The 24,040-nt window shown below is 41.8% G+C and overlaps 1 protein-coding gene across 20 annotated transcripts in view; it reads left to right on the plus strand.

Annotated features, from left to right (window-relative positions):
• Positions 1–24,040, plus strand: part of MED12L (mediator complex subunit 12L) — a 150,499-nt gene that overhangs the window by 4,853 nt on the left and 121,606 nt on the right. For 19 of the 20 annotated variants that reach the window (XR_008825248.1, XR_008825246.1, XR_008825247.1 and 16 more), the window contains exons 2-10: positions 2,568–2,672; positions 4,553–4,744; positions 6,629–6,788; positions 8,946–9,115; positions 9,759–9,869; positions 10,293–10,562; positions 12,825–12,974; positions 13,512–13,611; positions 13,798–13,934. Coding sequence is in view for 16 of the 20 variants with exons in the window: in XM_056359005.1 (XP_056214980.1) it covers positions 2,568–2,672; positions 4,553–4,744; positions 6,629–6,788; positions 8,946–9,115; positions 9,759–9,869; positions 10,293–10,562; positions 12,825–12,974; positions 13,512–13,611; positions 13,798–13,934 (1,395 nt within the window). In the remaining 4 variants the exon portion in view is untranslated. The remainder of the gene's footprint in view (positions 1–2,567; positions 2,673–4,552; positions 4,745–6,628; positions 6,789–8,945; positions 9,116–9,758; positions 9,870–10,292; positions 10,563–12,824; positions 12,975–13,511; positions 13,612–13,797; positions 13,935–24,040) is intronic. The other variant, XM_056359002.1, reaches the window with a different exon arrangement.

Raw genomic sequence — 24,040 nt, forward strand, 5'->3', positions numbered from 1 at the left:
GGTCTGACTTCTTGTAGAGCTGAGCTCCTGTAGGGCTTCCTCTCTGTAAAGATAGCCATCTCTACATGTTGTGTTCACAGAGAGCGCTGCAGGTACTTCAGTGGGTCTTGAATATCCCACACAAAAGGATTAAAATTATTTCTGAAACGAACGCAATTTGGGCCTGAACGTTCATTTGGCTATTTAAAATTGCAAAAGGTTTTAAGCCTTGATTGGGCTCGCTTGGGGCCCTGCTTGACATTTTGAAAGGCAGCTTGGCATCCCTGCAGGAGCCCAGAGGATCCAGCGTGTTGCAGTGCAGAGCGTGTCACTTAGTGACAGCAGCATGCAGCACACCTGTCCTCTCATTAGGCGAGGGCTTGGAGATCAAGCCAAGTGAAGGCGGGCCTAACCCTGCTACATTCAGTATTGTGCAACTTAGCTGTGCTGGTGTTGCTGCCTGTTTGCCCAGGAAGCTTTTCCCTCTGCTAGGGGCCAGCTGTGCTCTTAGGCAATGACCCTGAGCTGTTAATGGAGCTGGCGTAGGTGAGATGTAATGAGAGCTTCTGTGAACATCCATTTTATTGTTAATTTGTAAAACTATCTCTGTGCATTGCATTCACAGATGATGTGTGTTTTCATTTTAGTCGGTGTTTGGTTATGCAACTGTGCTATGTTCCATGTTTAAAATTTCTGAGCTGCTGCTGAAGGCAGAGAGAAATCTGAGCTAATAATCTGAGACAGACAAAACGAAAACACTGATGTGTTTTCGTTGTCAGTCCATCCGCAGCTTGTTCCTACAGCAGTGGTAGATACAGCAGTACAACATACGGTTCTTAGTTATTTTCAGCATAATGATATATAGACAGCTTTTTTCGAAGGAGGAGAAGTTTAAAGATAACACAACTGGGGTTATCCATGGAAATAGCACTAATAGTAACATATACCTCTATCTGTTTGCCATTTACCTTTTATTTATTTGCTTATAATCTCTTTGATCACTTTCCTCTCTGCCTTTATCTGTGTTTTCAAGGCTGTCTTGGGGATAGTGTGGGTGGAGGAGTGTTCCAGCACTTCTTGTTGATTTCATTTAAAATTCAGATGAGGCTTGCTAACTTCATAAACTCTAGAGAGAAGAGATTATTTCTAAATACATTACTGTTTTCTGTGTTACTCCCGAACTTTGCAAAAATACTGAAAAGCAAAATGCATTGCAAAGCATCAGGATAAACAAAACGGAAGCTTCTGGGTTTCTGTTTTTGGGGAGACATGTGGCCCAAAACTAGTAATAAAATATTCTAGTAAAATTATGACATTCTTAACTTTATTTTTGCCTATTTTATTTGTTTGATTGCATGGCAGTTGCTCTTCATTTTTATAGGTTATTTCACAGTCAGCTTGGCGATTGTTCCACTATCTCACCCACTACCGGTGGTTCATGGACAGCTTGAACTTGTGTAGAGTAACCTTTGGTGGGAAGTAACTGATTCTTTGGGGGAGATCCGTGCCTTCTCTTCAGAGGGACATTAAGAAAAACAAATAAGCCAAGTTCCCATTCAACTGGTGCAGGTAAACCTTAGTCTGACAGGCATGTGATCCTGCATAAGTGAGTAAACGCATAGCCTCCATGGAAGAATATTAATTTGGTGAAGATATAGAGTGAAGACAGGGAAGGATGGGGCTCGCTTAGGAAGTTACACGCTGCATTTGTGAAGACTTGGGTGTGTGCTTCCACCAAATGCTACTGACCCCACTTCTGTCTGGTCTGTGCTCTTTCTGCAAATATGATCCAGCTAAGCCTGCTTAAATACCGATAAGCAGCAAAATGAAGGTGTGTTGGTAGTTAGGAGACTAGTAATGCTTCCACTGTGAAAGTAACTTCAGAAGAAATGGGTTTTGTTGCAACAGGGACAGATGTTCACTTGAAATTGTTTCTGCTGGAGGTGGTCTGCTTCTTATTTCAGTAGATGTTCTCAAATGGTGGTTGTGGGGCCACAAAGTGAAATGGTAATGTTTTAAACTCAAGAAAACAAGGATGCAAACATGTTTTCATGTTGGTAAAATGGATGCGCATGATTCTGGTGATAACGAGGGATGTGCAGCAGCATTCTGTTGTGGAGCAATGCATCTGGTTCCAGTGATCCTGGTGTATCTCGAGGAGAGGAGGGTGCGCTGCTGCCCTTCCTCTGGTCAGGATGGCTGGTGACTGGCACTGTTTTCATGAGGAAGATTTATAGCTGGGTGCTAGGGAACACTCCAGGGTTTATGAAGGCTGCCAAGGCCTTGTTTCCTGCTACCCTTTTCATGGGCAGCAATCCTCTTTCAGGAAAACAAGTGGCATCCTTATCAAGTTATGGCCTTGAAGCCTGTAGTAAGGCAAACACTTACTGGGGACTGGAGGATAGGAGTGGCATCGTGTTCCCCTTCACTGAAATCCCCTGGGTGTGCAAAGTGCTTTGAGGGTTCAGGTGAACGCAGAGTGGAACATACTAGCAAATACATACATTTTCTTTATAAAAACGTGCTTCTCAGAATTATGTGACTTCTTAAATTGTCATTTCATTTTTTTCTCTTAAAACACTTTGCAGGATGAACTTACTGCAGTGAATGTGAAGCAAGGCTTCAGTAATGCACCTGCCTTCTCTGGAGATGAGCATGGATCTGCTAGAAATATTGTCATTAATGCCTCAAAGGTAAGACAGGGCTTTTCAGTCTGAGTATATTCACTGAAATTGGAACCAAGCTGGCTGGGGTTGCACTTAGTTCTTGACTGCTTTGCTTTCTAGTTGGAAGTCTTCATATTAAAGTTAATTACAGAACTAACATAAGAAGGCTGCACAGTGTTTCTGCTATCTACTGTTATCAGCCTTCAGAGGAAAACATGGATGCCAAGAGCAAAACGTGACTAGCACACTTCAGTGTAGAAGAGATGTTAATTTTTGCTCTTGTTCTTTTATTTGCTTCACTTACAAAGACAGTAGTGACTCCTTCCCTGGGAGCTCCTAGTATTTACACATCTTTAGCCTGCTTTCATCTTGTTATCTGTTTCATCAGGGTGTTTTTTGCCAGGAGAAACTGGTCACTGTGGTCCAGGTCTCTTGAAAATGTGTTCTTGGATTGTCTAGTGAAATTCAGCTTAGCTTTCCTGTAGTGTTTTTTGAGTATCAAAGAAGTGTGATATACAGAAGAGCAATAAAAATAACTAAAATATTAGTCCTTCAAATTGAAAATAGTAGCTGTTTAGGAAAAAACCCAACATCCCCTATTTCTATGAGGGATTTGTCCAGATTCATGCACAGCCTCCCTCCCTCGCCCCCCCCCCCCCCCCCCCCCTCCGGCATTCTGTTGGGAAAGCAGGAAGAAGTGGTTTCAAAGGAGACTGTTGTCAAGAAGCTTATACAAATGTTTTCAGCCAAAGTAATTTTCTGCTGTTTGACTTTTAAAATATATAACTTTTTATGGCTTATTGGAAAGTGTGAATTTACTTACACATTGATGCTCTTTTAGTTTAGCGGAAGAAGAGATACAAGTAAATAACAGGGTTGCTATTGTTGAAATGTTAAAGGTTTTCCTGTTACATTCTTCTGATTTTGTTTTCTAGAATTGTTACTTGCACGCGCTTTCTGTCTTATGTTTTAATTATTCGTGTTTTTGACTATTGAACATAAGTGTTTGAAAAGTAAAATGGAATTTCACAAGAAAGTGCTTGTAGTTATTTGGAAGATTTAAGTGTAGAATTACCATAATAAGTTCAGTATCTCCTAAAAGCTTTTCATATATTTTAAAATTACCTAGCTATGAATATATTTATTAGAAAATAAAACATTTTATTCTTACTGACAGGCCTAAAAATTAGTTTCTATTGCAGTAATTTTGAAAAGTAAATAAGCTTACATGGGAAGTAAAACTTACATTGTTTTTTTTTCTGCTGTTTTGGGATTGAAAATGCTGGGGAAGCAAATCTTGCAAAGCTTTTTATTTTGGATGTATGGAGTAGTAGTGGAGGTGTTTGGAATAGAAATCAGAGCACTTCCTAGATTACCCAGATCTTTGAACCTTTGCCTGCTGTAACTAATGATGGAAAGACAATCAAAGTGGTTCTTGCGAGAGCGTAGTTTGTTCTAGATAGAAGCAAAAAGCCAGTATTTACACACTTTATGCTATGGTAAAGTGTAAATAAGGGGAGGAGGGTTCTGAGACCTGGTAAGAATACCCTGAACTGCGGCCTGAATCTGAGACGCTGATCAGCCAAAGGGATGTGGCTCTGGGCATTCACCATGACCTGGCCTAAACGGCAGCTGTACCTCTGGTATCTGGGGACTGGTCATCTTGGGCTTGGTTTTGCTGACCTGCACCTTCTGCAGTGATACTGCAGAAGTGTTGCATGGGTGCTTAAAATCAAGAATCCCCATCTCCTAGCTGCAGGGAATTAAAGTGTAATCTTATTAGATTGATAGCCTGAACTAGAGTGATTACTGCATCTATTCACGTGGAAATCCTTCGTGCATTAATGTAGGATAGATGCTTACCTACTGCGTTGTCATATATGTTTTGCCTTTTTTTTTCTCACCAGATTGGCGCTTACTTTAGCAGCATACTAGCGGAAAAGCTAAAACTTAACACTTTCCAGGACACAGGGAAGAAGAAACCACAAGTAAATGCCAAAGACAACTACTGGCTGGTTACTGCTCGGTCTCAGAGTGCAATTCACAACTGGTTCACAGATTTAGCAGGAAGTAAACCCCTGACTCTCTTAGCAAAAAAGGTATCAAAATACTCCTTCCTCCATTTCTTGGATATTGATTTGTACTGAATTGGGCTGTAAGAATAGGGCAGTATTTCTGAATGTGCTGGATGTGGAGCAGTGCTGGAGGCAGCTGCTGCTGTGCAGTGTGTTCCCTCTCTGCAAGGAGGGTGCCTGGGCAAAGGGGAACTTGGGATCTAGCTGGTAAGAAGTTCCTTTGAATGACTATGTTTCAGCTCAGGCATGTTTATTGTATTGACAGCCAGATTCTTTGCCTGTACACTTCACTTCAAGGGTCTATTTCTCAAGCAAAGGAACAGTTTACAGAAATTCTTGTGTCTGGCAAGGACATAGTAAGCTAGGAAGCTGATGCATTCTTAAAAGAACCTACCCACTAACTCCAACCCCTTTGTGTGCTCTTTGCATTTAAATTTGTATTAACAATTTTTGTTTAACAGTCTTATTAGTTGCATTCTTGTTAAAGTTTACAGTTAAGGAGAATTCTTGCTGCTTTGTAGCAGTCTGTATAACTGGAAGAGGCAATTTTGAACTATCTTTTTGGATCCTGCATGCTGTTAAGAACAGCAGCACAAAATAAGTTTGAAGTGGTCATTAAAACTCATCCAAGGCAGTATCTAGAACACAGTAATAAAGGTGCTTTTATTTGTGCCTTTCTTTCCTGGAGCTCTGTGTACAAGCAGCTAATCTGACAGTATCTGGGAGTTTTTCTGAGTATAAATTGAACTGAAACAGGGAACTTGTACTCCAAGACTATTGAACATAAATGGATCAAAATAACAGAAGGTACAAGTTTCACCAGTTTTTGGTCTGTTGCCATGCAGTTGGTGAAGAATATGTGCTGCTTTGCCACCAGTAGAGCCACCAGAAGAACAAGAGCTTTGCTGTGGCAAGCATGCCACCACCTTATGTTTCCCCTTAATTTTCTAAGAGGTTAACTTTGTGACTGGAATTGCTAGAGAGATGTCTTTCATTATTTTAAGTTTGTTTTTTCTTTTTTAATAACCATATTTATAAACCCACTGATAACAGTAAATAAGCATGTTAAGAACACTGAAATCGATTCTGTAGAGTCCCTAGACTGACCATTGAAGAACATAACAGGAGAGGGTCAGTGCTTTGTTTGCTGCTGTCTTCAGTGCCGATGCACCTCTGTTCACACACTCTGTCAGAAAGGTTGAGCGTGCCTGAAGGAGCAATGAGGATTTTTTGGTAGGTTGTGCTTGCGCTCCCTTCTGTCTGCACTGGGTATGAAATGTCTTGTTCTCACATATGTTGCTTTAACAATGCATTTCGAAATTATTCTACGTTTATGTGAACAGTGTAAGGATTGCTGTGACCCAATAGGGTGACTCTTTACCTGGAAGTCTTGTGGGACCAGCCCTGTTGTGTGCATAGCCAGTGCAGGCTGTATTGGCTGGCCAGGCTGTGTTTCCCTGGTGCACTCTGGTTATTGTGGACTCTCCTGAACCAGGGGCACCCAACAAAACTGACAGCATCCGTGTCGATGAGCCCTTACCCAAACCCTTGGTATATCCATTTCCCAGAGCTTCTGAGGACTAGCTTGCAGGACTGTTTCTGCACTTTGCATGTCTTTGGCTGTGTTGAGAGGTTTGCTGGTGGCCCTGTAGGCATGTCTGAGCAGGGGGAAGGATGCTCCTGATGAAACGTGGGGGAAGCGTGGGGCAGTATCTCTTTTTCGTTAAGTCTCTTAGTTTCTGTGTGTCTAGACAACAGGTGCTGGCAGTGTAGCGAGTTCCTAGGCTGATGAAGAGTTCTGCCACTGTCCAGGTAGTGCGGGGTTGAGCAGAGGAGGCCTGGGCTAACCCACAGGTGCCAGCTGCTATTTGGACTGTGTGATATAACTTGCTTCCTGTTTCATTTCAGGTTCCTATTCTCAGTAAAAAAGAAGATGTTTTTGCTTACTTAGCAAAATATTCTGTGCCACTGCTGCGAGCGGCATGGCTGATCAAAATGACATGTGCCTACTATGCTGCTATTTCTGAAGCTAAAATCAAGAAACGCCAGGCCACTGACCCAAATATTGGTAAACAACCTCTAATGTCTAAATGCATAATAATAGCTGAAGGGGCCTGCTCCTCTTGTTTGTGGTGGGTGACTTGCAGTTTCCTTCTCCCAAATTCCCCTTTTGCTCTTCACACCAAGAGATGCTGAACAGCCCCTCTCTCCAGCCTTTCAGGTTGTCTTCCCTTTCCTCTTGAAGGTTGTAAGCATTTTTTGAGTAGACCCTAGCAGGAGGCTTGGAGCAGACAGCAAGTGTGGGCTGGTTGTTTTCCTAATCTGGTGTGAATAGCTCTGCTAGCGAAAAGAGAGCATCTGTGCCTCTCCTGAGGGACTGAAGTGGTGATGCTGTGCACCAAGACTGGGGCTGTTCCTTTGCTTGGGACGTGTGCTCATTAGGGTGGAGTTAAAACAAACACCCTCTTGGTTGTCTGGAAGTGGGGGAGAAGGGGGAGTAAGGAGGAGGTGAGGAAAGCAGATTGTCCACTCTGTTGTGATAAATTGGTCTAGACCTAGTTTGCTGTGGCTGGGAGTAGTAGCTCTTTAAAGTAAAAGGGGTTTGTGCTTACTGGGAAGGTTCACGTGCATCGGGGTAGGCAGGTGCTCCTGCTCTGGTTCTGCTTCAGGATGGTGCCCATGGTGGCACCTGCTTCACAGCGAGGATGAAGGAAGCCGGTAAAGGTGTCTTTGGGCTGAGGGACCCATGACTGTTACGAACAAGTATTCTGAAGTAGGTTACTGAAGATTGTGTCCTCTGTCCAAATTCCCTGTTTTGCAAAGGTTATCGAGAGCTTTTTGGGAAGTAGTTTGCTGCATGTTACTGAGCAGCCTTTGACAGTTCCCAAAATGTTTTATATCTGTGCCTCAGGTAACAGAAAGGGGGTTACATGGTTTCCTAACTCAGTGGCACAGAGATATTGGTAATTGCTTTGGGAAAATATTCTTTCATACTGTCACATGAAATAAGTTTGAAGTAGTAGATTTGGAATTGTTTTTCCAAAAGTGAGTGAATGTTTGAAGTAATGTGGTTAAACTGCTCTATGGAAACACTAAAACCCGCTAGCTTCATACAGAAATTTCAGTGGATATGGATAGAAAAGCATTCAACACGTAGTCTGTTTATGTTGACAGAACTGCCAGTTACAAATGCAAAGGGAAAAAAGAATGAACGCGCTAGCTGAAGTCTGAGGTGGGTAGTAAACAGTGAAAAATAGTTGTGTTTGAGAGTGGTAGTTCCTGTAACTGACAGTAAACAGGCTTAGGTTGTCAAAGCAACTGCATTATGTATTCATAGAAGAGTGTGCTCTTCTGAAATGTGCTGCATGCTGATTAAATACAGCTCTGTGAGATGTTTGTCTCTGAGATACTAACAAATAACATTGGTTGTTCCAGTTACTGTTAAGAGAATGCCTGCCTTACAATTCCTCTTTTCCCAAAGCTTTATGTGTATGACCAAGCAAGTTTGTTCACTAATTTCTCCAGGTTATGCTAAATACAGAATTGTTACTGAAGCATGGAGGAAAACCTGGTAATTTTTAGTAGGTTTCTGTATTTGCTAAACAGCACTACTGACTTATCTAGGACAAAGGAAAGATAATCAGTCTTGCTTGCAGACCTCTGCACTGTGCTGGTCACTGTGACCTAAAAAACTGCTCCTGAGCTTTTGCGTTCTTGTCAGAGTAAAAATCTGGAGGAGTTGTCTGTTACAGAATGGTTGTAGAAAGAAGAGTTTTACATCCCATTGCTTGTGCAAAGTCCTGGTGAGTTTTATGTTGGCTGTATTTCGAGGGAGAAGGAAGAGGGATGTAAAGGTCCAGATGGAAGGAAGTAATGGAGTATATTTATTTTACCTATTTCAAGGCTGTTTTGTGGCTGAATGCTGAAATCTGATGAAAGAGACAGGTAATTCCCTAAAGGCATATTTTTGTGTCAGTGCCTTTTACGTCATGCGAAGCTAGCAGGCTGCTTACACACTTGACAGTATCTGTGCTTTGAGACCAATGCACAGGAGAGGCATGTAAGAAGTCCGTTAATTCCCACTAGGTGCTGCATTATGCAACCATGGGTTAATGCTTTAGAGGAATATATTTGATGACAAAGGCAATGTAAGTTTGTTTCAAATCTCACTGTGAAAGAAACCTTTTATCAGCTGAAGTGTTCTAATTGTAGGCTTATTTTGTAGAATGGACTCAAATTATAACCAAATACCTTCGGGAGCAGCTGGCAAAGGTTGCAGAGTTCTATCATGTGACTTCCAGTCAAGGCAACAGCTCTGTAGTGATGCCTCAAGAGATGGAACAAGCCCTGAAGCAGTGGGAATATAATGAAAAATTGTCATTTTATATGTTTCAGGTAATACTCCAAGAAGTGCATGGATTTTTTTAATTTTTTTTTTTAGGTTACCATTCTTGGAAAGTTCAATTTTAGAACTTAGTGGTAGCTTTTGTCATAAGACTTGCATAAACTGTAAATGCTAATTAATTTTAAAGATTTGCTAGCTGAAAAAGCTTTGATTTTCTTAGCGTGCCTGATTGCGATTGCAGCAAGGTATTCAATTATTCTCTCTTCTGTATCCCATGTTTTTAAGGGTCTTTTAAATTATTTTATATCAGGCTGCAGCCACCGTGGCGCGTGAAACCTTGGGTGTTGGAACGGTGGCCTGGCTGTTCAGTTCCACATGGTTCTAGCCCAGAATAACTCTGGTTGTTTCTACCCAAGGTTAGAAATATCGGAAGGGTTGCTGGGAGGGAGTCTGTCAGCCGTAAGTCAGACAGCCTGCTGAATTTGACCTGCTGTATGCAGCTGCTTCCCTATTCATAGGACTGCTGTGATGGTGGCTGGTTCCTGCATGGTTGAGGTGGTTGAGGGTCTTGGTAGCTCTGTGCTGATGTGGGTAATGAGACCTAAACCAGAAATGAAATGAAACTTGTAATTACACGCCTGCTTGTTCAGTGCTCCCAGTTAATATGTGATCTGTTATTTTAAATCCTTTAAGGAAGGAATGCTTGAGAGACATGAGTATTTGACGTGGATACTGGATGTTTTGGAAAAAATCAGACCCACTGATGATGATCTTCTTAAGCTGTTGCTCCCGCTAATGTTGCAGGTACATGCATATTTTAAAGCCAGAGTCAATATAAGCATGATTCATACATGAATGATTTTAATATTTGTGGTGGTGAAACCTATATGAACGTTTTTACTTAGGACATTTAAGGAAATATATTGCACAGTGCATGTTTGGAATTTATAAACACCTTTAAAATGTTCATACTTTATAATCCTTAACTTGATTTGGTAGGATTCTGTTACTGTAACTGGTCCTGGAGGGCAGATGAAGTTTTGAAGAGACAGAAGTACAGATTGGCATTTGAGCTGCTCTTTTTTTATTTTTTATCTTCTGGACTCTTAAATATTGCAGGTGATCCCTTCCAGTTTATGCATGCCTAATGTTAGGTTGTTAAAGAAAATGAATACATGGAGTAGACTGTGTAGTAAACTATGCTTTTTTTTTTTTTTTTAATTTCAGTATTCAGAAGAGTTTGTTCAATCAGCTTACCTATCCCGTCGCCTTGCTTATTTTTGTGCCAGACGCCTGTCTTTATTGCTAAGTGATGGTCCCAACTTTGTAGCTGCACACTCTCCTCATATGATTATTGGACCAAGTAACCCTCCTCTGGCAGCCCCTAGTCCAACTGCGCCTGGTCCTGTGGTGAGCCCAGTACAGCTGGCCTGCTCAGATTTCCTCTCCTGCCCTCAACACCGTCCACTGGTGTATGGACTCAGTTGTATGCTGCAGGTAGGCCGATGTTCTGTTGCTGTTTGTTTTCAAGGCTATAACCATGCAGTTCATTGGAAAACAGTGGTTTTTGGGTGTGACAAGGTGTGCTAGTTGTGGTTTTAAATGTACCTGTGTTGATGAAAGGGTGAGGACTGAGTGGGTCTGGAGGGAGTAGGAAGCTGGATTCTCCACAGGGGCTGAGGCATGATGGTGGAACCACTTGGAGAAGCTTGTGGTGCTTGTGTGTCTGTCTGCACCTCTGCTGCAGGAAAGAGTGACTCCGCTGCCCAGGGATGGCCTTCCCCAGGCCTTCCCTCTGTGATGGAGTGTTTCTGGTGCAGTAATGCTCTGCCATCACATCCTTATCCGCAGTGAGCCTACATGGTTCTGCCAGGCCCTGTCTGTCTGCTGAGTGTGGCTGGGCAGAAGGCAGTACCATACACGCTCCTGCAAGTTCTAACCTTTGAGGGTTCCCTTGCTTTTCCCAGCTTGTCACTGATGCTTGGTGCCGCTGCAGGCTGCTTCATTCTGTTTTTGTCAGAATTATGAGCAGTTTGTATTGCCTCATCAACAGAAGAGACTGTTCACTTAAGCTTATTGCTCAGCAATAGCAGAACTGTCAAGACAGAAATTGTTTTCTAAAAAAGGACTTGTATGGTGAGCGGCAGTTGTTGTTTGCCTTCCTGAGTGCTGACCTGCTGAGACTTCCTGAAGCCCTCCTGCTGTTTGTCTCGGGGGTGGGGGTGGGGGGGGGTGGGTGGGTGGGGTGGGGGGATGGGGGGGGGGAGGTGGGGGGATGGGGGGGGTGGGGGCGTGGGGTGGGAGTTATTGCACAGAGATGTCCTGGTGTGGTGGTATCAGGAGTATACTGAATGCTTGCAGGATCGCAAAATCACAGAGTGGGTGAGGTTGGCAGGGACCTTTTCAGATTACGTTGTCCACCCCCCACACTCGGACAGGGTTAGCTGGAGCAGATTCCCCAGGACCATGTCCAGCTGGATTTTTAACCTCTCTGGCACCTCTCTGGGCAACCTGCTTCAGTGCTGGACAACCCCCACAGTAAAAGAACACTTTCTTGCAGTATGCAGCCCTCTCTCTGAGGGCTGCTGCTTTCCCCTACGGTCATCACAGTGTGGGAAGTCCAGAGCCAGGAGGCAGGCTGGGTTGTATGCAGGGAAGGCTCAGTCAGCCCCCTCTGAAGAAAGTAAGTGGGAGAAGATCTGCATCCCTCTCTCTGCTGAGGGTGTATGGGTCAGGAAGTTAGGTTCTGTCTAGCTCTCAGTGTGCTGTGATGTTTTTCCTCTTGAACATGGATCTGTCCTGGGAACGTCAGCGTTTGGCTCCATCCTGGGCTGCTGGGGTATACCTGTGTACTCTGGCAGCTTTACAGCTGCTCTCCACTAGCAACACAGCTGGTCGTCTTTCTGCTTTTCATGTACTGTTTTGGTTTGTCTATGTGTGTGTGTTTTCTCTGGGTTTTTTCCCCTACCCCTTTGCCTTGTGCTACCAAGTGGGCCCAGAGGACAGCCTGGATTCAGACAAACTCTCCTCCTTTTCAGAGGAGCACTTCTCTAAGCAATGATTTTGCTAAGGTGCTGCTTTGTAATCTGGATCTGGACTGGGGGAGCTTCCCAAGAAGTAGTCCAGCCATCTCAAAAATAGCCATCTGTAAGAAGAATTAATTGCCATCATTTTAGATGATATTTAAGGTCTGACCCCAAAACACCAAAGCATTCTGCTTTTGCTCTGTACAACACCAACAGCTACAGGGTGATATGTACCTTCTGACAAGCTGCTTTGAAGCTTGTCAACAGAAAATCTTTCTAAGTAAATCTTTAGTTCTTGGTGCATTTCAGTGACTCTCTTGTGCTTTAAAATCTTGACAGAAGAGTTGATTTTAATTAGTTTCTTAAATTTTAGTATTTCACTTGTAGCTTCTTTCTGTAAGCTGAACACCAAAATTCTTTTTTTCTGAAGCCCATTCAAGTTTCACAGAAAGGATCTGACTGAAATTAGCCTTTGGTGATATTCTTTGATGGTTTTATGAAAGCAGTGCAAATAAGAATTGAACACATATATATTTAAATAATTAAAAGAGAAGCTGAATTTCCTCAAATGAGTGTTTTAAAGTAATTGTGCATAGGCCTCTCTTCTTGTTTCTTTCACTGTAGCAGTTAGACCAAAAGTGATTCTAGTCTCATGGAATCTGTTATTGTTCGTATTGTCTATCACACCTGTTTAGAGAAAGAAATTACTTCTGTTTTATACTATTGTTTGCAGACTGTAACTCTTTGTTGCCCAAGTGCCTTGGTGTGGAATTATTCCACAAATGAAAATAAGAACGTTAATCCAGGCTCACCTCTGGATTTACTTCAAGTTGCTCCATCTAGTTTACCTATGCCAGGTGGAAATTCAGCATTTAATCAGCAGGTGAGCTTTTTTCGTTGTCAGATTATTTAAAGATCTGATTTATCTCCCAATTAATGATTTGTGATCATTAGGACTACAGCCAAGTTTAGATATTTTTGTGGGTCTAGTTTCAAGAATAGTGTTGTGCTAGTTTTTTATGACTTTGTACTTTATTTGGGTACTGGTTTTTGTGAAAATACCAGGGATTTTATTTACAGTCAGATGTTTTCTGTTATTAAACTGAAATTACTTTAAGATGTAAAATGGCAAATAAGGAAACTTGGCGTACTGTACTGTGAGATGTGACTTTTCAGACATGCTGAAAGTTAACTTCAGCTAGCTCAGATGTAAGGAAAAAATAGTTTATGGTAGAAGATGATTTGTGACAGACAAAAAGCATTTGAATAGAATATACTTCAGTTTGTTGTTCCCAAATGTAGGGAGTGTTGTGGAACACTGTAGGGTACCTTGCTCCTGCTGAGGAAAGCTGTCACAAGCCTGAAATGAAAATTGAGACTTCCTACCACTAGCTAATTAGCAGCTGTCTTTTTTTTACAGGTTCGGGCAAAGATTTATGAAGTAGAACAGCAGATAAAACAAAGAGGTCGTGCTGTGGAGGTGCGGTGGTCTTTTGACAAGTGCCAAGAATCAACCGCAGGTAGGACAGCTCAAAAGGAAACAAATGTTGGGAGCTTTAGGGTTTACATCTGTTCTTCTTTGAGTATAATGCTTTTGCAATATGATTAATTCTAGTAATATATTTGACGGATGTAATGCAGTGTCTTCCTGTGTAAACATTTTTTTTCTTCACCCTCCCACCCCCCCATCTGACTCCCATCTCTAGGGGTGACCATCAGTCGAGTTTTGCACACCTTAGAAGTGTTGGATCGGCATTGTTTTGACAGATCAGATTCCAGCAATTCAATGGAGACACTTTATCATAAGATTTTCTGGGCAAATCAGAATAAAGATAACCAAGAGGTAATGGCTACATTCTCCTCTCACTTCATAATCTGTAGACAATGTATTTTATTTTAACTTAGGAGAATTGTGTGTAGTGTATATTTGATCCAAAAGCTTTGTGTTTTCTTTGTCAAGTAGTAAATAAAAAATACACATTTGATTTATTAGGAGAAAACAGCTCTCTGCTGTTGTAATTGAATTCTTCAGTTCTATGTACTGTAAACCTCTCTTAGGAGAACTGATCTTTCAGGGTTTTGTAGTTTGTTTTTTTGGGTGCTGCCAAATAAAATTCAGGATTATTGTTTGATAACAACTTTTACATCTGTTGTTATATACTATAGAATATATTACATATATTCTAAAACTATATACTGCTCTGATTTTTCATGTTTTCACCTGTACTCCTGGAACCATTTTCAGAGCTCGTGGAAAAAGCTTATCAGAAATCCTTACCATTTTACAGTTTTTTCCCCCTTTTTTGAATTTATTTTTGGTACAGTGCCGATCAGAGGATAATGTCACTGGGCCTATGTATGATGTCAAACTCTTGAGTTTCCTTGGAAAGTGTTTGGGGAAGAGAAGAAATAGCAGGCTTTAATAATACACTGTTGAAGTAAAGTTTTAAAATGGAAAACATTAGTGAATCTGTCATAGCTGCTCATATTAATATTTTAAAAACATTAATTCAAGACCCTTTGCACAGAAATACTGCATAATAATTGGCAATCAGCATTTTAATGACTTTGCAGTAAATAAGTAGAATATCATATTTGGGGGATAACATCTCTGGAAGCATTTCCGGAGAGATGTACCTACCAATAAACTCTGTATGTGAAGCTCAGAACCGGTAAGTAGGAGTGAGATGCTTGCCAGCATTGTCTTTGTATTTCAAAGACACTATTATGGTAATGAGGGAGAAACAGAGGAAGGAGAGCTGTTACAGCAGCAGATGAAGTTGCTGAAAGTTCTTAACCCTGATGCTTGGATGAAGTCAGGAGTTCAACACAGAAGGTTTTTTGTGTTTTTAAAATGGGTACAGTATGATATGCTTTGTCATTTGAGTGCCGGCTTTTCGTTTCTGTTTGCCATGGGGTCAGATGACATGGTTCTGTGCTGTTGCCCTGCTGCAGTTGTATTTGTGGGGTTTTTTTATCTTTTTTTTTTTCTTTTTTTTTTTTTCCGTTCTCCCTGCCTGTATTGCAAAAAGTTTTTCTGGCTTCTGGCTACAATTGTACTAGCAAACCCTTTCTTTGTGTTTCAAAAAGCACTTTTGTTAGGGAGACTTCTGAAAGTAATTATTCTGTTCTTATTGTAGATTGTCTGCTATTATTGCCTTTGTTTTATGGTACTTTATGATGTGAGGTTGGGTTGCCTTGAAAACATGCCTGTTTTGCCTCCTAAACAGCTCCCTTAAAGTACATGCTCCCCAGTTCTGGGAACCAAATTTTTATGGTCTAGTTAATTTGCAGGGCTACCTATCTTCTAATGGCACAACATTTTACTCTGAGATGAAGAATGCTGAGTAGGACTAAAGCAGCGTCATGTGCAAGTGACAGTGTGCCTATGTTTGCACATTAGTTGCAGGAGACTGTTCGGAAGAGAGAAGCAAAGAAGATGCTGACTTCTTTCTGAAAGAAGAAAAATTACCTTTGAAAGTTTCAGTCTTATCTTACTGGGTCTGGAGACAGTGTGAAATTTAACTTTAAAATTATCTGCAGCTTCTTAACCACATCTGGAGTTCTCAAGGCTGTTCGTTCTTGCTTGGCTCTAGCTTAATTTTTGGCAGCTAGACAAGAGGTTGCCTTGGGATGCTGAATGCCTGATTGATGGTACTTGTACATTTTGATTGGAGCTTCCAAAATTACATTTGAGTGACCAGCGTAGCGTTTAGCTGCTTATACCTCCCAGGCAGGCTGGTGGTGAGCACCTGTGGTGGGTGATGCCCTGCCCTGCATCCCAGTGTCATGGTTTAACCAAGACACCCAGTGAAGGTTGGTGCCTCGCTGCACCCACTGCTCATCAGCTCTGGTGCAGCAAGGTTAAGCACACAAGGATGTCACCACATGTGATGCTGTTTGTCTTTTATTGTTTCTGTTTCCTTCCCCCTTAATACTTAGGCTGTTTTTTCTTGGCAGAAAAGGCCATGAGTTATGAGATTGTGTGTGCTCTGTTTTCAGCTGGCAACTCATGTAAGCCTGTAAGGACTTTTATTTTGTAAGAAAGATGGCCATCACTAGGATGTCTCCCTACTGACATAGTTATTTAAAGCAATATGTACTTTGAAGGACAGATATCTACTCCCACAGTTTTGATGTGAGCCCAGCTGGAACATGTTTGGATCCTATTTCCTGTCCATTTTTCCTGCTGGATTGCAAAGTGTTGCTATGCAGACTGCAAATGATGCCAGCACAAGTACCTATGAGAGTGGTGCTCCAAAGCACTGGGCATGTGCAGGAATGGAATGAGGGTGGCTCCTGCTACAAAGTTTGTTCTGAGGGAGACCGAAAACAGACAAATGTGCTCAGGGTGCTGCTTTTATGCACACCATTGATTTCTTCAGAATTGTTTTAATACATAACTCATGACTTCCAAGTGTTAGAGCAAAGGACAGACGTGAGGGAGGATAGGCAGGTGTAGACAGTTTGGCTTTAAGGCCAGGCTTCCTGGACCCGGCAGAGGGAAGAGTTGCTGTTCATCCCACAGGGAGATGCAGAGGAATGTTTCTGAAGGCTGGGATCTGGTGACAGAACATGAGACAACGGAATGGAGCTGTGGCCATATGTTGAGTTTGAGTAGGACACATCAGGCAGATGGATGGCAGGCATTGAACAAGGCTTGGATTTTGAGCATCATGTTGTGTATGACAGAGGTGGCACACTGAAGCTGTGTGAGAAAATGTTACGTTAAATCCATGTTTTGACCAGACCCAGAACCCTCTGTTCTTGACCTTGAGATAGGCCACAAGAAGTGGGAGGAGAATCCAATGCTTCTCCAGTGCTTTGGAGAGACTTAGCATGGAGGAGCACTGTTTGCATTATTAAATGCTGCATTATTAAGCAGACTTTAAGTAGGAGATAAGAATTGCTTTGCAGTTTCTCTCCGACTGTCTTTGTGTCTTAGGAGTGATGGTCCCTGTGTAATCCCATCAGAATAGCTTCATCTGAGCCATGGATCACATATGGTTTTGTGGTGGTGGCCTTGGCAGTGCTAGGTTAATGGTTGGACTCTGGTCCTAAAGGTGTTTTTCAACCTAAATGATTCTATCATAGCCTGGGTGCTCATGTGGTAGGTTTCCTTACAGGCACAGGGCTTCCATCAGGCTCTGTGTGCAACTCAGAAAGCAGCACTTAATCCATCTGGCAGATGCTCAGTTTTTCATCCATGAAGTTCCAAATGATGATAACAGTTGCTGAATTCTTTTGATGTGAAGGCCTGACAGCCAATAAAAATGTAGCATCACAATATGGTAAGAATAGTACTATCTTGGGAGCATGGCTACGTGCACAGTGAGTAATGCACGGGACCTTTCACTTCTAATTCTGCTTCACTGATTTCTAGTTTCTCAGTAGATGGGTTGAGTAGGAGGACTTGATGTCTCAAGATCTATGACGTGGCAAAAACCAGTAAATTCACTTTCATTTGAGATGGTATTGCAGAGAAAACTACTGGCCTTATTTACAGTTGCAGGTGTTTTCCATCTGATGTTTCCTTGATTCAGAACATCTCTTGTGCACAGCTCCAGAATGATTACCACTGTAGTAGTTATTGTGAAGGTATCTTTAAATAAATAAATGCAGTAAACAGTTTGCATTGCTACCATAGAGTTTTAAATTAAAGTTATGTTGCGCTCATCCAGATTGGGAGCAGCTTTGATTTCTCTCCACCGCCTTTAAAGGTCACTCCCTCATAAGACTTGAGTCAATTCGTGCAAAAAAGTAAGAGTCCTTGGAAGCGTGAGCTAGAGAATGCAATAGCGACTTTTTCATAATGTCTGTGAAAACTTCTCTTTGAGTTCACCTGTCATCTTCTTGTGGCTTAAACCCTCTCAACTCTCACCTAACTTTTGGTCTACCTGTGTTTTATTGTCTGTCTCAGTCTTTCATAGGTAGAACTAAGGAAGGGAATTGAGAAAGGATTCCCCCCCCCCCCCCCCCCCCCGCCCTTAATTCTTAATTTGTTTTGGTTTAGGATGGTTGATGAGACTTTGTAAGTCTTTGATAGTCTCCTGTGTAGAAAAATACAATTTGGTTAAGTATAGCTTGAAATATACCTGAGCTTTGAGAGGAATACTTTATTAAATGAAACTTCATACTGGTGTTTACTAGCTAGTATGCAGTGGTAAATGGATGAAAGGGGAGAGTGCTTGGTGTTTTAAGTACTGATACTAAATATCTTGAAATCATTGTGTAGAATCATGAAACCTCATGGATAATTGTGCCTTGGATTGCTTTTAGAGTTTAGGTCTCTGAACTTGTATTTAGGTCTTGCTTCCCATGTTGCCTTTGAAGTCCAGCTGAATTCTTATGATGCCAAGAGATGTTTTTCATTTTAGAGTGAAAAAGTCCTGTTTTGAACTTGGTTCTCACGAACAGTGCTTGTTACAAATGCAGAGAGTTAATATTTGTCTTTCTGAGATCGCTTTGCTGGAAATGAAACAAACAAAAAAAACCCCAGCCCCACTTTGTCTGTGAGAAAGATCTAACCACGCCTTTTTAGTGGGTAAGCTACAATTTAATAGTTTGTTACTACAGAAGGGATGTGAATCTGAGTGTGTTGGGATGCATAACGGGTAAGAGAGATAAGATGAGCAAAATAAAATGGATAGAAATATCTGCAGAATCAGAGTATTTCCACAAGCACATGAGAAAATAGAGCTCTGAGCATTCTTATAATATTTTTAATGTAGTTAGTATTAGTTCAGTTGCTCAAATTGCACAGTTACCTGAAGCTTGTTGGTGTGGGTATTTTCACCCTTTATTATTTCAGTAAATCCAACATCAGATTCCTGTTCACCTGAGCATCTAAGGGAGTTGAAGTACAAAACCTCTCTGGAAGGGAAACATTTATTCTGTGACTCAAATAACTGATAGGGTCCTTAAAAAGAACACACAACTTGTATTTTCTTCTTATATTAGACAACCTCAAAGCAGAGGTTAATATCTTGTTGAAGATGGTCTCCTAATTTAAAGCAAATATGCAAACTGTACTCCAATAAAAGGGTTTGTCTTTGAGCTGTTGTTAGTGCTGTGGTGCAGAGAGGGCTTGCCTGCCATCCTATAATGACTGTCCCTCTTGGGCTGCAGTCAGAGGCATTTTTTCATATTCCGTATTTTAGTCTGCATTGCTAGTGTCAGTGCAGCTTTTAGATTTTAGAAAAACCCAAACTTTTGGGGACAGTTTTTCCATAGAGAGCAGTACACCTCAGGAGCTCCTTTGTTATGGATGTGCAGATGTGTTTTCAAATGGAATGAGCTGTATATGGACTGTTTTGTGAGCAGAGCTAATTTGCGTGGATTTGGGATTTTGAGCTAGGCATTTGTGGATGACACAGGCCCCTCTTTTATTATTCCCCCCCCCCCTTTTTTTTTTCTCCCCACTCTCTACAAAAATCTGATAGTGCTCTCATTCCTGGCTCTTGTGTTCCTCACCCATTCTCTCTAGAAAGTGCGTTGTACTAATAAATGTTGCTGTATTGTACCCCTTCTTTGTTTCTTAATCAAAATATGGATTCTGAAAATGCTTTGTCATCTTAGAAAGCAGATTTGGAGTTTAATATTAAAAAGTTAATTTTATTTCACTGAGGAGTTAATCTGAAAATACTAATTGGAATTGTGATTACAGATTTATTTAGATTGTCTACATTAAAAAAGAGATTTAGTTAGTATGTAAAGGGAGCATTCTTAAATGGTAAAATTCTACAACATTAGGAATAAAGCAGCTCTGTGTATTGAGTCTGAACTCTGTTGTACTAGGAAGCAATCAGATTTGTTGGTTTTGTTTTGTTAACAGTCTTCATGGTTTAAGGACAGACTGGCTTCCTGCGGCATGGGCTTGGCTTGCAATAAGCACCTGCCCGGATTTGTTGCATGATTTCATTGAGTACATTTTCAGTATCTTCCTGTTTTGAAAGGAGCAGGAATAGCCATATAAGTATGTATATACATATACATACACACACACATAGATCTGCGTGTGCACATACACATATGTATACACATACATATATCTATGTGTGAGCACGTGTGTATATATATATATAGGCATCTATGACTGCCGTAAGAGCACACCTGCTATAAGCTTTTTTTGCTGCCCCCCGCCAAGAAGCAGCCATGTGTCTCTGGGTAGGAGAAAAGCTTTTCAGGTGCTGTTCACCTCTCTCCTTTGAAAGGTGTTGAGGCCCGCAGGCGCGGTGGTGTGAGAGGCAGCGCACCCAGCTGCCTGCAGCAAATGCCCGTGAGCAGCTCCGAGTGCAGGAAGGGTGCTGGGCTGGGCGGCAGCTCCCAGGCATGCACGTGTGACAAACAGCGTGGGCATTGCCCAGCGGCACTGAGTCACACAGCTGGCTGCTGTCGGGAGAGGTTTGGGTGAGGTAGGAGGTGGCTGGGGTTTCCTTTTGCTTAGTGATTTGAGCTCCTGGGCGTTATTGCCTTGCTCTTCCTGCCTCCACCACAAAATGGTAACTTCTGCAGTCCAGGTGCCTCAATGGTGGCCTTAGCTAGTGCAATGTCAAACTAGTTCCTTAGTAGCAAACTTTTAAATTAAATAATAAAAGCAAGGAGTAGTGGGGAAAGGGCTCAGAGTTACAGGAGGCAGAGGTTTAATAGTACTTTTGGCTTCCTGTCTCCAAACCTATCAGGACCAGTAATGTTTAATACTTTCCTTTTGATACTTTCCTGTGTTAGTAATTGCGGTGCCTTTTTTAAAAGTAAAACCAAACCAGCTTTTTTCTTCTGTTTTTCACCCACCTTGTGGTCCAGTTATAAATTGGGGGAAATTAGGCTTTGGTTTTCTCTGAAAGGGTGTGACGGGTGGCTTTCAGAAGATTACAGTTATTTTGGGTCATGGTATTTTGGGTCATGGCTAAAAGACAACTGTTGTGAGTGAGCTGCCTGAACTTCAAATCTTGCTTCACAGGTGTGTGTTACTTGGTGCAGATAATCTCTTCCATTTGATGTCACCTTGAAGTGTTTTTCTTTCATTAGGCCTCGTGGAAGGTTTGGGAATCTTGAGGAAGGGTCTTGTCCATGGGAGGGTTTCACCTGGACCAAGGGAGTTGCAGTTCCTGCCTATCCGCACCTGTTTTCTACTCCTGTACCCTTTGTCTTGTCTTCTCTACAAAATGTATTCGTTAAGTGACGTGTGAACTGATCGTTCTTGTTTTCGTGCCCCTGAGATTTTAAGGGTACAAATGTGATCTTAATGATACTCTTCAAGGCAGTAGTTTGAGGCCTTCTGAAATGTGGTCTGCATTTCCACAGGCCAGACCATCTGCAGACTCAGGATCCCAAATGAGACTATTCCAGAGCCTGATTATTCTGAGAGGTGTTACTTAACTGTATTCTTACCATGTTTAAATAAGGTGGTGGAAGGGGGGAAGTGATGAGGTACAGCTATCATGTGAACGTTGGGCGGGCGGAAATCATGCAGCAGGCAGCAGGGCAGGGAGATAGAGCTCTGTGATGTGTGTTACCAGCATCACAGGCTGCTGCCGCCCCAGCTCCCAGGAGCAGCACGCCCCTGTCTGTGTACTCAGTAAAGCAGCGAGTACTCAGCACTGGAGTTTCCAGCACTGAACTTACTAATTTTCCAGTTTGTGGCTCTACAGATGAGGTGTGGGTTGGTTAGCGTAGTCATTCACTGCCCATGTACTGCTGTAGAGGCGTACTTAATGTAGGGGTTTGGGGTAATTATTTATATTGCAGGGACTTGATACAGCTTTCAAATGTATTTATTATCTTCAGTCAAAAGCAAAATAAAATATTTGCTGGTTAGACACTTCAACTTTGCTTTTTGCAGCTGCTGCAGGGGCCCGTGTTCCCAGAGCCAGATGAATGGAAATGTTCTGGTGATGTCAGCTTGCCCAACAGAAGTGTTTATCAGACGGTTTAAATAAGTACCTGCTCTCACATAATATTTTTTTTTACTTTTAGTTGCTGCACATGTAAGTTCCTGACAACCAAACTCACTGGTTTTATGCACTTAAAAGTAGTGTGATTGAAATTCTTAGGCGGATAAGCACCTTTGATGGTTTAAGTACTTATGGTAGGCTTTTTTTCCTTTCAAAAGAGGTTACGTTCTGCATATATGTGAAACTGCAGAATCAACACTGTGTTTTTTAAGGTGCACAATCACTTCTAGGTGTTTGATTTGTGGTGATGCTGGATTCTTACATCTCTGAGAATGTAATTCTGCTTTTTATAGGCACAGAATTGGGGAGTTATATTTTTACACTAATAAATTTCACAGTGTTAGCAGATGACTTGTTTAAAAAGAGAATTAACTGTCTGCATTTTCATAACTGTAGAGCTGTCTCTTTCTAGTTGTTTAATTTTAACACCACCTCCACCACCCCCACCTGAAAAAAACAGATTGTCCCTTGAAAAAAAGCTGCTTGAAGCAAGCAGATCAGTCATTCTGTGAAATCTCCTGAAGTTTAATTTATGTAGACCTCAGTGCTGTCCTGACCAGTATAATTTCATGCTACTTTCTTGTGAGTTGCACAAATGTTTGTCCTTTATTCTTCCCTTTTAAGAGAATTTTAATACAGTGCTACACATGGAAGTGCTGTTCAAAAGTAAGATTCCCATAATATTTCTTGACATAACTGAAATAACATTCAGCTTTAACAGAAAAAGGTCAGCTTGCCCTGGGTTTTCTCTTTTCTTTGGGGTATCATAGAAGTAATTTATGCAATCTTTAGTTTAAAAACCAAAAAACCCTGACAGTTAACACGTGCTGGTTTAATACCTAAAACTCTAAATACGCAATTTGCTGTTGACCACAATCTGATCTGCTTATTGTCAATGAGTTTCATAAAAGACTGTAAAACAAACAACCAAAACATGAAAGAAATGTGCTTGGTTAAGTAAGCCCTAGCCCTTGACCGTAACAGTTGTGTGTGCAATTTAAATAAGATACCTTGTTAATGACAACCTCTTAAGTGCAGAGAGCATGTCTGATGATGAGTGTCTATGGCCTTCTGGCATCTGGCTTTGTAACCTGGGGGTGCACTGGCTGTGGCCCACATGGGAGCCCACCCTGAGCAGGCTGGTCTCGTATGACTGACTTCTGTGATATGCCTGTTCTGTGGGCTTGCTTGCTGCAGCACGGTGCTCCCATTTTACTAAACAGAGTGATGGGTTTCGGGGACTGGAGGGCTCAGCAGTGGAGGCAAGGTAGGCCCTGCCAAGTCTGGTGTCTGTAGTGGTCAGAGGTAAGTGACACAGGTATGAAGTTGCAAGTGATACTCACTAGGACTCCCAAAACATGGGCACATAAATTAGGTTTGAATTTTGTTTGTGTGTACTCTTGTATATGGTGACAGGAGTTTAACTTTGGGCTGTTCTCACATTTGTCATAGGGCTTAAACATCTGTTCCCTTGAGCAGCAGGAGCAGCAGCAGTGGAAGTGGTTAGCTCACTGACTGCAGGCTTTGGCAGTTTTGCTTTTCAGTGCTTAGTATAGTTGAGCATGGCTCTGAGGACAGCTGAGTAACAGGCTCATATTCTTGGCTTAGTACCTCAGGCAGTGTCTGAAGGAGATACATATACATGTGCACATGCATATGTATACCTCAGTGTCTGCGTGCTGGCAACGTTTGTACAGTGTGCATATTCCTTGGAGGAAAAGCACCCTCATTGCTCTCAGGAGGAAGATAATTGAAGGGAAAAAAATTGGCTTTTTTCTTCTGCAATTTGACATTTCCCAAACAGCCTAAGCACTTTTCTTTATGCCACAACAAAACCAGGTAGGGACACTTACAACCATTTTTTCCTTCAGAAGTACCCCATGTAAGCCTTTCTTTAAATCTCTCTTGCCAGGATTTTGCTCTCTGTGTTTGCCCCAGCACAATGAGCTCTGACCTTCAGCATTAGTGCCCCATTGCCTCATCTCTTCAGGGCTTT

The sequence above is a fragment of the Falco biarmicus genome, chromosome 13 (genome assembly GCF_023638135.1).
Source record: "Falco biarmicus isolate bFalBia1 chromosome 13, bFalBia1.pri, whole genome shotgun sequence".
NCBI classification, from domain to species: Eukaryota; Metazoa; Chordata; class Aves; order Falconiformes; family Falconidae; genus Falco; species Falco biarmicus.